A 12,135-nucleotide genomic window follows, 5' to 3' on the forward strand; every position below is an offset into this window, starting at 1 on the left:
TCAGGAGAGCAGGGCAGGCTGGGGAGGAAGGGGGAGAGGAGGCGGGTGGAGAGGGAGGAGACTGGGCGAAGTCTGAGGCCGGGACTCATGGAGCACTTGGCTTCCCTTCTCAGGAATGGCCATGAAGACGCTGATTGTAACACTGATTCTGGTCGCTGCAGGTAGGCCAAAATGGGAGGGGCAGGGGGCTGTTTGGGCATGGGGTGGGGGTTGTTGATGAGGAAGAGATTGGAACTGGGATGGGGATACACATGAGGATGGAGGGGGGTGGGTTTCAAATGAGGAAGACACAGGGGTTAAATTAGGGACGAAGGATGCAGATGGGGAAGGGGTGGGAGGTGGCCGTGAAGATGGGGAAGGGTTTGAGGATGAGTTTGGCTTGGGAGATGGGGTTAGAGATGGGGAAATTGGCTGGAGGTGGGGTTAAAGACAAGAACGCTTAGGGATGGCTTTGGGGATGGGGATGGGGATTGAGATGAAGAAGGGGTGGGTTTGAGGAAGAGTTTGAGGATGGGTTTGGTTTGGGAGATGGGGTTAGAGATGGGGAAACTGGCTGGAGGTGGGGTTAAAGGTAAGAACACTTAGGGATGGCTTTGGGGATGGGGATGGGGATGGGGATTGAGATGAAGAAGTGTGGGTTTGAGGAAGAGTTTGAGAATGGGGTTGGTTTGGGGCAAGGGGATGGAGAAGATCTTGATGATTAAGACAGCAATGGGGTTCACCTTGGGGGGAGGTACCTGATGTCTCCAGACCTTCTCTCTGACTCAGACCCTCCCTCCCTCAGCCCAGTCAGAGGAACAGAATAAGGTGCTGCATGGTGGACCCTGTGAGCAGACGTCTCACCCCTACCAAGCTGCCCTTTACGCCTCAGGCCACTTGCTCTGTGGGGGGGTCCTCATTCACCCACTGTGGGTCCTCACCGCTGCCCACTGCAAAAAACCGTGAGTCTCCACGCTGTGAATGAGGAGTGGTTGCAATTAGACCCTGCGGGCGTCTTGCAGACTTCACACATCCCCCTGTCCCATCGTGAGGCCATCTGACAACCAGGTTCAACTGACCAGTATTTAATTGATTACTAAATACACTGCGGGGATATCGCAGTGAAGAAAACAAGAAAACTGCTGCTTTGATGAACTGACCTTCTACAGGGCCCTGTAGGGAGCGATGGAGTTAATTCTAAGCACTGGGGGGAGCCACGTAGAGTTTTAATCAGGGAAGCAGCATGATCTGATTTCCATTTTTAAAAAAACGCTGGAAAGTGAACTGGGCGGGGGATGAAGGGATGCATGTGGAGGCTGTCGCCATTGTCCTGAGATGGACCAGGATGGTGGCCCTGGGGATGGAGCGGAGTTGAAAACCCGGGGAGGGGTCCTGAGGCTGAGTCAGCAGGACTTGGTGGTGTGGAATGGGAGAGAAAGAGAACAAGCAGGGCTTGTCCGGGGAAGGGACTAGAACAACTGGCTGTTTGGATGTGTCTTTCTCTGAGTCGGGGGAGAAGGAAAGAGGAGCAGTTTGGATATGGGTGGGGGAGCATCAGACATTTTGTTTTAGCCAAGGTGAGTCTCAGGTACCTGGCTGGTGTTCAGGAAGGATGCCAGGCTAGCTGCTGGCGCTCAGGGGAGAGGTCAGAGATGGAGGTAAACATTAAGGCTTGAAATACCACGAACAGGTGGTTATCTAAGGCTACGGGATGGGATGAGATCATCCAAAAAGTGGGCATAGATAGAGGACTGTAAAGGACCCAGGACTAATCCTCAGGGCACTAATAACCACTAGTTTGATGAACAAGAACCACCATTTTTTTCCACGCTAACTATGGGCCACGTACCCAGGTAGGCAGTTTCTATACCTTTCCTGGAATCCCCCACAATAAGGGACTCTTGGCTTCTGAGGAAACTGAAGCTCAGAGAAGGAGCAAGTGTCACATCCCAGTGGGAGCCGGGAGAGACCCCAACAGGGGTCTCACCTTGCAGGGTCATGGACACAAGGACCCCCCCCAGGGTGGTCTCCCCCAAGCGCTGGTAAACCTGGCATCACTCCCACCATCCTCATTCATTCATTCAGCGCACATTGGCCAACAGCACCCACTAAGGGCCAGATTTGAGCTGGGCAGTGGGAATTCAGCAAAGACTCAGACGGGGAGATACCCAGAGTCTCTGCCCTCGGGGACGCAGGAGCAGAAAGGTGCAGGAAGACAGTTCTAGAATCCTCGACAAACCATACAATTACAAATGACTCTAAGTCCAATGAAGGCGAATAAACAGGGATGGTTCCATGAGAGAAAAGAACAGAGGTACCTGCTTTCGATGGAAGAAGGCGTCCGGAAGGACTTTCTGATGAGATGAAATTCAAACTGAGGCATGGAAAATGAGAAAGGGGGCAGAGCAGCCAGGGCAGAGGAAACGCAAGGACCAAAGAAGTGGGAACACTGTGAAGAGTTCTAAGAAAAGAAAGTTACTGGTTCACTGGGTCAGAGGATAGTGGGATAAGGCACTTGGGCTTTATTCTGAGGGTAATGGGGAGCTATGGAAAGTTTCTGAGCGAGGGAGTAATGCTTTGATCCATTTCACAAATATTTATTGAACACCTATCCTACGCCAGACACTGTTCTAGGCACCGAGGAGGATGTATCTGCCTAAAACAAAAATCCCACCTTGATATTCTAGAGCTGTGTCATCTAATGCAGTAGCCATTAGCGACCTATGGCCAATTAAATTCACATTCATAAAAATGAAACGAATTTCCAAATCCACTAGCCACACTTCAAGGGCTCAGTAGCCGCCTGTGGTCAGTGGTCACTGTTTCAAACAGTGCAGATAGAGAATATTTCCATCCTTACAGAAACTTCGATCGAATAGCACGGCTGTGGCAGAGGGAGACAGTAAAACAAGTACATATTTAACAATACATATATAGTGTGTCAGATGGTGATGTTAGGTTCTCTGGTGGAAAGGAAACCAGGAGAGGGAGCTAGGACTTGCCTGTTGGGGTGGATACTTGCATTTTAATTGGGTCTTCAGGGAAGGCCTCACTGAGAAGGTGACATTTGAAGGAGGTGAGGGAGTGAGGCATGTAGATATCTGGGGGAAAGAGTTGCTGGCAGAGAGAACAGCCAGTGCAAAGGCCCTGGGGTGAGAGGATGACTATTGTGTTCAAGGAAAGGCAGGGAAGCCGGTGTGGCTGGAACAGGAGAAGGGGGAGACTGGGAGATAACTGACAAGTGATGGGGACGGATTGTGCAGAACCTTGTAGGCCACAGTGAGAACTTTGGCCTTTATTCTGAGCAAGATGGGAGTCACAGGAGGTTCTGAGCACAGGAGGGACAAAGCTGGCTTATATTGTTAAAATAGCTCTGGCTGCTTTGTGGAGGACAGACTATAGAGGAGCAAAGGTAGAAGCCAGGAGTCCAGTGAGACTGTAGTCCAGGTAAAAGATTATGGTGACTCAGACCAAGATGGCAGCAGTGGGAGAGGTGAGAAGTGGTCAGATTCTGGATATGCTTTGGAGAGACAAAAGGATTTCTGGACAGCTGGGAGGTGAGTCAAGAAATACAGAGTCAAGGATAGTCTCCGGGTTATTCTGGAAGGATGGAGCTGTCATTTACTGAGCTGGAAAGACTGTGAGGGGAGAAGACCGGATGGTTCATGGTGTACCAGGCTACCCCACCTCCCACCGTAACCCCCTCTGGAGTCTCAGCTGCAGCCCAAGGGCCCCAGGTGAGACCCAGCCCTTCTCTTTCCCAGGAATCTTCAGGTCTACCTGGGGAAGCACAACCTTCAGCAAAGGGAGAGTTTCCAGGAGGAGAGCTCTGTTGTCCGGACTGTGGTCCACCCTGGCTACAACGCCGCCATCCATGACCAGGACATCATGCTGTTGCGCCTGTCACGTCCAGCCAAATTCTCTGCACACATACAGCCCCTGTCCCTGGAAAGTGACTGCGCAGCCAACCACACCAGCTGCCACATCCTAGGCTGGGGCAAGACGGCAGATGGTCAGTAGGGGGAGAATGATGCAGTTGACCCATCATCAATGGGTGATGGGTCATGGGGAGGTGGGTTAACGGTGAGAATCAATGGGGTAGTGTATGAGTGGGTGAAAGTTCAATGGGGAGGGAGGGCAAATATGGGAGTTGGGCCAATGAGTGAACAGCCAATGGAGAAAGTAGACCAACAGGTGAATGGTATGGGGATGTGGGCCATAAGATGAAGGGTCAATGAGGAGGGAGGGTCACTGTGGAGACACTAATCAGGAAGGGGGCCAGTTGTCAAAAGGGACCAACCAGGATGCACTGATGATGAAAAAAGGATAAATGGAGGAGGAACTAATGGAAGAAGCAGGGGAGCCAGCTGAAAGATGTGAACTGAGAAAACCAACAGTGTAGAGAAAGCTAATGGCGGAAGGGTCAATTGAGAAGAGTCAGTGGTCAAGAGGGGTCACTAGAAGAAGGACTAGAGGAGAAACAATAGATCAGCAGGAACCAGTGAGGGTAGGCCAGTGAGGGAAGGGCCATAAAGGAAAGGAGAACCAATGGGGGAGGATGAGGCCATTTAGGAAAGAAGCAGTGAGGGAGTAGACCTTTGGATGAAGGGCCAATAGAAGGGAGAACCAACGGGGAAAGAAGGGACCAGTTAGGAAAGACCAAAAGTCAAGTGATGACCAATCAGGATGAGCCAATGGGCAAGAAGGGTCCAATGAAGGAGGATGGGCTATAACAGAGGAGGGACTAATAGAGGAAGAGGGTCTAGAGGTCAGCTGAACTACTGAAGAAGGTGGGACCAATGGAAACGAGACAAGTGAAGGCAGGAACTAAGAGAAGGAAAAACCAATAGGAAATGAGAACTGGTAGAGGAGGGGTAATTAGTGAGGAAGACAGGCCAATGTGAGGGAAGACTGATGGAAAGAGGGACCAATCAGGAGTCAGGCAATGGAAGTGGGTTTTGAGAGTGAGCGACAAATAGGAAAAAGGGAACCATTGGGAAATAGGGTCCAATAGGGGAGGGAGGATTTATAGGTGTTGGAGGATCAATGGGAAGGGTGGGTTGTGAAGTGATCCTGGCCCATCTCTCTTTGCAGGTGATTTCCCTAACATCATCCAGTGTGCATACCTCCACCTGGTGCCCCGTGAGGAGTGTGAGCGTGCCTACCCTGGCGAGATCACCCAAAACATGGTGTGTGCCGGGGATGAGAAGCTCGGGAAGGACTCCTGCCAGGTGAGGACGCCAGGACCCACCAGTTACATAGCCAAGGACAGAGATGGGCAGGAAGAGACAGATACACAGGCCAAACTAGAGCTTTACAGAGACAGGCTGGGTGAAAATCAGAGGCATGATAAGGGAGAGAGACTCAATTTGATACACAGAAACACAATCGGGGACAGGCAGAGATAAAAAGTCAGTCAGCAGAGACAGGAAATGCAGAGACAAAGATGGAGATGAAGAGATCAGGAACCACAGAGACACAGTAGGGAGACAGATGGTGCCAGGAGGCTGTCCCTGCTCCAACAGAATCCCCACAAGTTCTGCTTGGAAATAACCACACTGTGCAGAAGGGGGACCATAGCCGGGGAGAGACGGGGCTCCATCCCGACTCCCAAATACTTGGAACTTGGGTTTCTGCCACCATCATCCATTGGATTTCTCCTTTTGGTGCCAAAACTGAGCCCTGTGCGTTGAAGGATCTGCAGAGACCAGCCAAGTGGGAGAAAGAGACAAAGAGAGAGAAAAGTGGTACACAGTGAGTTGGATGCAAAGAAAGGGCAGGCAGATGAGCCCCATTTCTGAGACCATCTGTCCTCTCTTTAGGGATCTCTGTGTTTCTGAGTCTCCCTCAGTCTCTTCTATTTCCCTATCTGTGACTTTGTGTCTGTCTGTCTCTCTCTCTCCGTATGTGTGTCTTTCTCTCCATCTCTCAGTGTCTTTCCCCCTCTCTACATGTCTCTGTGTCTCCTTCTGTCCGGCTTTCCTTCTCTGCGAGCCTGTATCTGACTCTGTCCCTCTTTAACCACAGGGTGATTCTGGGGGTCCGTTGGTGTGCGGCGACCGTCTCCGAGGCCTCGTGTCATGGGGTAACGTCCCCTGCGGATCCAAGGAGAAGCCAGGCGTCTACACCGACGTCTGCAGATATGGCCACTGGATCCGAAAAACCATTCAGGCCAACTGATCCTGATAGGTGACCTCCACTTCTTGACCTTCCCCCACCTGCCCAGACCCGACCCTTAATGCTTAATAAAAGTGATGACACCACAGCACAAGTCCTCCCTGATTTTGCTCCAGCCCCATCCTTGCATCACGAGGAGTGATGGGAACACCAGCTAAGGTCTCAAGCCTGCCACGAAGAGATACAGGAAAATCCCTTCCAAGCACCTCTCCCTCCCCAGTTATTCCACGGGCTCGACTTCTTCCTACAGAGAAGGGGTCCCCAGTCTGGCCGAACCTGAGCTGGGCTCCCAGCTCCCCCACTTGCTTAGCCGTGCAACCGCGGGAGTGCCTTCCTTCAGTGCATAGATTTTCTCATCTCTAAAATAAGGATAATAATCGTATATCCCTCATAAGGCGGCGGCTACGTTGTTGGGGAGATTCAAGGCTGTAAACACGTGAAACACATACCACGGTGCCTGGCACACCCGTGTGAACAATAAAGAGTGAATTGTATTATTAGTGGTACTTTTTGCTTTTATCCCACCTCTGCCTCTCTGAAGCCCAGATATCCTTAGTTCCCTTTTACAGCCCAACTTGATTTTTCTCCTCCCTGGCAAGACATCCTTGTCTCCTCCACCTAACTAGCCCTGAGGGGTGGCTTTCTCCACTAAACTCCCTCTGTAGCAGCAAAAGCAGGGCAATGAGAGGGCTGGGAGGCCACTGTGTGTGGGTAAGAGTGATGGGAGGTAAAGAGAGCAGGGTCCACATCCCAAAAGACCACAGATCCCAGGTTGAGAGGCTAGGGCTTCTCCTGAGAGCAGTGGGGAGCCATGGAAGGGATGAGAGCAGAAGCAGCTCTGGGGCCATGTGCGGGATGGACCAGAAAGAAGAGATCAGAGGCCAGGGGGGAGTAGAAGTGATGGTGCAGGGAGAGAAGATGAGGGCTGAGCAGGGCCTGGGGCTGGGACAGCTGGAAGGGAGGCTGAATATGAATTCGCCGTGGGGAGAAGTCTGGGTGGGTGGCACACTCGAGATGCTAATGACCTGTAGAAAAGTCTGGGAGTGTGAGAACATCTGCTGTGTTCCAGAGATGGCGAATCATCCAGGTTGGTGGGGGCTGGGGTTTGAGGCCAGAGAAACAGGTGACATGGCTGGGAAAGTAGGTCACTGGAACATGGCGTTGGGCCCTGAGTACAAGGCAGAAGTACTTGACCTTGATCCTGAGGGCCTTGAGAAAAGGAAGGACAGGGTCAGATGTGGGTATTTGAAAGATCTCACTGCAGTCCCTTTGAGGAGAGGGGGATGGGCAGGGAGGTGTAGAGACTGGAGGCCCTCCCCAAAATGAGGGGAGCAGACAGGCAGAACTGGGTGAGGACCCAGGCTTCTACATGCTTTCTGGGGTTCTTCCACCCACATGCACCGCGCGTGATCCCACACTGATGCAGGCACGCTTATCCCCAAGCCCCAGGTCTGTCCCTGTCCTCAGAGAGGCCTTCCTCTCTTGACCCACTGCACCATCTCCAAGAGAGACAAAACGACATCTAAGCCAGGCATCCTCCCAGGAAGACGAATGGGACAGTAAGTGGCTCCCCAGAGAAAGGGAAAAGAGGGTCCAACATGGGAGCTGAAGTTTCGAGCAGAGAAATATTTAGGAACAGAGGGAGAACCAGACACAACGGTCCATTTGCTTCACAAACATTTATCAACCTTATTTTTGCCCAGCATAGAGTAGAACGAAGCTGGAAATCGTTACACAGAGCGGCCACACCATAGGAGATATTCAAAGTCAGTCACGTGTCATTTTATGATAGAAGAGCTATGCGGTCCAAAGACAGAGGCAGTATATGAAAAGAACAGGGTCTCTCGAGTCTAAAGGTCTTTAGATTTGAGAAAAAGCACACTTAGATGTCTCAAGAACCAAAGAAAGGTGAAATTTTATGAAGGTGAAATTTACCAAAGGTGAAATTTTTGTGATGGGAGGGAGTAATTGACTTTTTATGAGTACATGAAAATATTAAGTCACGTGATGGCCCGGGCCCACCTTGACCAACCCCTTTTAGAAGTTTTGAAGAATAAATACGGGCATGAAATTCACTGGGATCACCAGGAAGAAGCCAATCAATGAACGTCCAGACCCAAATCAACTTCCGTTAACTGAGAGGAAATCATCTTCCTTAATGGATACTAACAATAATAACAGACAGAGAGGTAACATGGTTTGCCCAAAGTCTCGAAGACAGTAGGTGGTCAAGTCAGAATTGAATGCCAGGGGGGCTGGTGCCAGAGTTTGGGGTCCTAACTGCTCTGCTAACATCTTCTTCCAATTCTGATAATGTTTTCAAAATGAGCATGGAAATGTTTGAAGGCCCGACCCTTAACATGAATATTGTTGGAAGCAGAATCTCTGCACATTTGGTGTTGAAGGTGTTTGTATGTCTACTAGAATTTTATCTACTGTGGGGAGAGTCTTCTGACTTCACCTTGGAATGGGTCATTGCCCTGTGATTTTTAAGTTAGGGTCATCCCAACTTTATATTCAGTGTTGAGATACTTGAAAGAATGCAATGTTGATCATATTTTTAAAAATATTTATATATTTTAAAATATTTATATATATATTTATATTTTTAAAATATTTATATACACTTATTTATTTGGCTGTGCCAGGTCTTAGTTGCAGCACGCAGGATCTTAGTTGCGGCACGCAGGATCTTAGTTGCGGCACACAGGATCTTAGTTACGGCACGCAGGATCTTAGTTACGGCACGCAGGATCTTAGTTACGGCACACAGGATCTTAGTTGCGGCACGCAGGATCTTCGTTACAGCATGCAGGCTTTTGATCGCAGCATGTGGGATCTAGTTCACTGACCAGGGATCGAACCTGGGCCCCCTGCATTGGGAGTGCAGAGTCTTAACCACTGGACCACCAGCGAAGTCCCAGTTGATCATACTTATAAGTAAAATATACATAGATGTATAAATTTATTTACATGCTCTGGAAGGTTTGCCTAAAAACTGAAGGACTTCCAGAAGAGATGGAGTGTGTTGGTTTTAGAAATGTAGTTTTTAAATGCTTGAAGATATTTAATTAACTTAGTTTGTAAATGGGACCCAACATTATTATAAAGACTTACCTCATTTGCTGTGCAAAAGTTTTTAAGTTTGATTAGGTCCCATTTGTTTATTTTTGTTTTTATTTCTCTTGCCTTGGGAGACTGACCTAAGAAAACATTGGGGGCTTCCCCGGTGGCTCAGTGGCTAAGAATCCGCCTGCCAGTGCAGGGGACACGGGTTTGAGCCCTGGTCTGGGAAGATCCCACACGCCGCGGAGCAACTAAGCCCATGTGCCACAACTACTGAGCCTGTGCTCTAGAGCCCGCAAGCCACAACTACTGAGCCCGCGTGCCACAACTACTGAAACCCGCGTGCCTAGAGCCCATGCTCCGCAGCAAGAGAAGCCACCGCAATGAGAAGCCCGCGCACCGCAATGAAGAGTAGCCTCCGCTCGCCGAAACCAGAGAATGCCTGCGCGCAGCAACGAAGACTCAGTGCAGCCAAAAATAAATAATAAAGAAAATAAATAAATTACAAAAAAAGACTCAGCCATATCCTTATAAAAAGAAAAAAGAAAACATTAGTACGATTTGCTGTACAGCAGAAATCAACACAACTTTGTAAATCAACTATACTTCAATTAAAAAAATTAAAACGCAAAACGAAAACAAAAACCAACAACAAAACCCTTCCTGTAATCAAAACACATATTTGGAATAAAAAGGTTTGTAAGCTAAACTTAAAAGACTGTAGGCTTAAAAGAAGTAGGCTGCTGGATTTGTCACCTTCATGCATGAAATATTCATTGCAATCGCCAAAACAAACCCCAGAATTTTATGTTTTTAAGTTTTTTTCCCTATACACTGAAACGAGTCTCAGGGCTCTAAAACCTCCCATTCAACAGGCGCCGGATTACAGAAGTGAACAAGACAGCTTTGCTTTTGCCCTCAAGGAATGGAGCTCTGCAAGGCAGCATCTCCAGGCATGTTTGTCTATTTCTCTTCACAGACAGATCTGCGTCTGGCACACTGTAGATGCTCAGTAAATAGGTGTCAAAGGAGCCTTTGGCTCTTACATCCTAGCGGAGACAGAGCCTTGGAGACACAGAGATGGATGCGTAGAGCTGGGGGCAGACAGAAAGAAGAGCTGGAATGCACAAGAGGTCAGAAGAGGCAGCCCTGGGTGGCCCAGGAACCGGGGAGGGAGGAGACACCTTTTGGGTTCCCTACCCAGTGCCCCATTTCCCAAGAGGCCGGGAGACACCCACCCCCTAGCCTGGCCTCTTGGTCTCTTTCCCCATTGACAGGTGGCCCTGCCCAAATCTCACCCACGCCGGGCTGTGTCAGACAGGCTGTGTAAGGCACCTGCCGGGGGACCTAGACTGGATCCCCGCCCCTTTCTGCCCGGTGGCCCTGGTCACAGGGTGAGGGGCAGAGAAGGGGTTGAGGGGGTGTCCATCAGCAAAGTGGCCAGAGTCTTCCTGGCCCAAACGGAGGGTGAGGGAGATAGAGGAACAGAAAGACACAAAGATACACATACTCAGAGCCAGTGACAAAGGGCGGGGGGGGGGGGGGACGAGAAGGAGAAGAAAGAAGAAGGAGAAGAGGAAAGAGAAGAAGATGATGCAGGGATAGAAACAGAGAATAGGGAGACAGAGAAGGGTAATGTCACAGAGAAAAGAGAGATAACAGAGAAGAAAAGATACAGGGGCTTCCCTGGTGGCGCAGGGGTTGAGAGTCTGCCTGCCGATGCAGGGGACGCGGGTTCGTGCCCCGGTCCGGGAAGATCCCACGTGCCGCGGAGCGGCTGGGCCCGTGAGCCATGGCCGCTGAGCCTGCGTGTCCGGAGCCTGTGCTCCGCAATGGGAGAGGCCACAACAGTGAGAGGCTCGCGTACCGCAAAAAAAAAAAAAGAAAGAAAGAAAAAAGAAAAGAAAAGATACAGAGAGAGACCCAGGGGTGCAGAGAAAGAGAGATGAATTGAGAATCACTGCAACACATAAAGGGGCCTGAGGAAACTTTTGGGGTGATCGCTCAGTATCTTGACTGGGGTGGTGGTTGGAAGTGTGTGGGTCGAAACTCATCACACTGTACACATTAAATATGGTAGATTCATTGTGCCTCAGTTTTTCCACAATAAAGCTGTAAAAAAAAAAAATACAGCAGAAAGAGACACTGGGTGGGCGCCTTATACGGAGAGAGACTCAGAAAGATTGCGAGGGAAGCGGAACACAGAGAGAAGGAAAGATGAGAAGGCGGGCGGAGGGAGGTAGAATGAGTGAAAGCACGGGGAAGACAGAAAAACACTTGCGCCAAGGGCGCTCCAGAGCTGGTGAGACGCCAGACCTCCGGAGACCCCTCCCCATCCCGGGGCCAGGGAGGTAGGGAGTGGCCTTCGGGACTGGGTGGGGGGTGCTCTGGGGGTGGAGATGGGGGGAGGCCGGAGGAGTGGTTGCTAAGGCCCGGCAGGGCGCCTCACTACCCGGGAATGCGCCCCAGGGATCAGTGGGTCGTTATAACCCAGGCCGGGTGCCGGGAGCGGAGGCGTAGGCGGCTGCAGGACAGCGGCGGCGGCGCTGGGAGCGGGTTCCCCACCCCCTACCTGGGGGACGTGGCAGGTGAGGGCTGGGGAGGCGGGGCATAGGAAAGGAGAGATGTCTTTGCGTTGGCTCTGGTCTGGGATGCATCCGCCATCCTCTTTCCATCCTCTCTCGGAGACTGAAGGATGCTGGATGTTGATTCTTTTGAAGTCTATAAGCCCTGAGTCTCAACTCATCTCAGCGCTCTGGGTGGTCCGTCTCTGCTCTGAGAAACAGGGAAGGGAAGAAGGTGGGGGTGGGTAAGGGTTCCCAGAATCACCTGGGCCTCCCCACTCTCTTTTCCTCCCCGCCCCACCCCCGCCAGGTGCAATGACCTTGGCTACAGCTGGACCCCTGGGCGCGG

General features: G+C 50.7%; 1 protein-coding gene across 1 annotated transcript; it reads left to right on the forward strand.

Annotated features, from left to right (window-relative positions):
• Window positions 1-115: 115 nt before the first annotated feature.
• Window positions 116-6,159, forward strand: LOC309836722 (kallikrein-6-like; the record flags this gene model as incomplete). Its single annotated transcript, XM_082676846.1, has 5 exons — window positions 116-161; window positions 785-941; window positions 3,744-3,991; window positions 5,074-5,210; window positions 6,007-6,159. 5 exons carry the CDS (start codon window positions 116-118, stop codon window positions 6,157-6,159), a joined length of 741 nt encoding a protein of 246 aa, XP_082532972.1.
• Window positions 6,160-12,135: the final 5,976 nt, after the last annotated feature.

This window comes from Grampus griseus (assembly GCF_964374135.1).
Source record: "Grampus griseus genome assembly, chromosome: 19".
Classification (NCBI taxonomy): domain Eukaryota; kingdom Metazoa; phylum Chordata; class Mammalia; order Artiodactyla; family Delphinidae; genus Grampus; species Grampus griseus.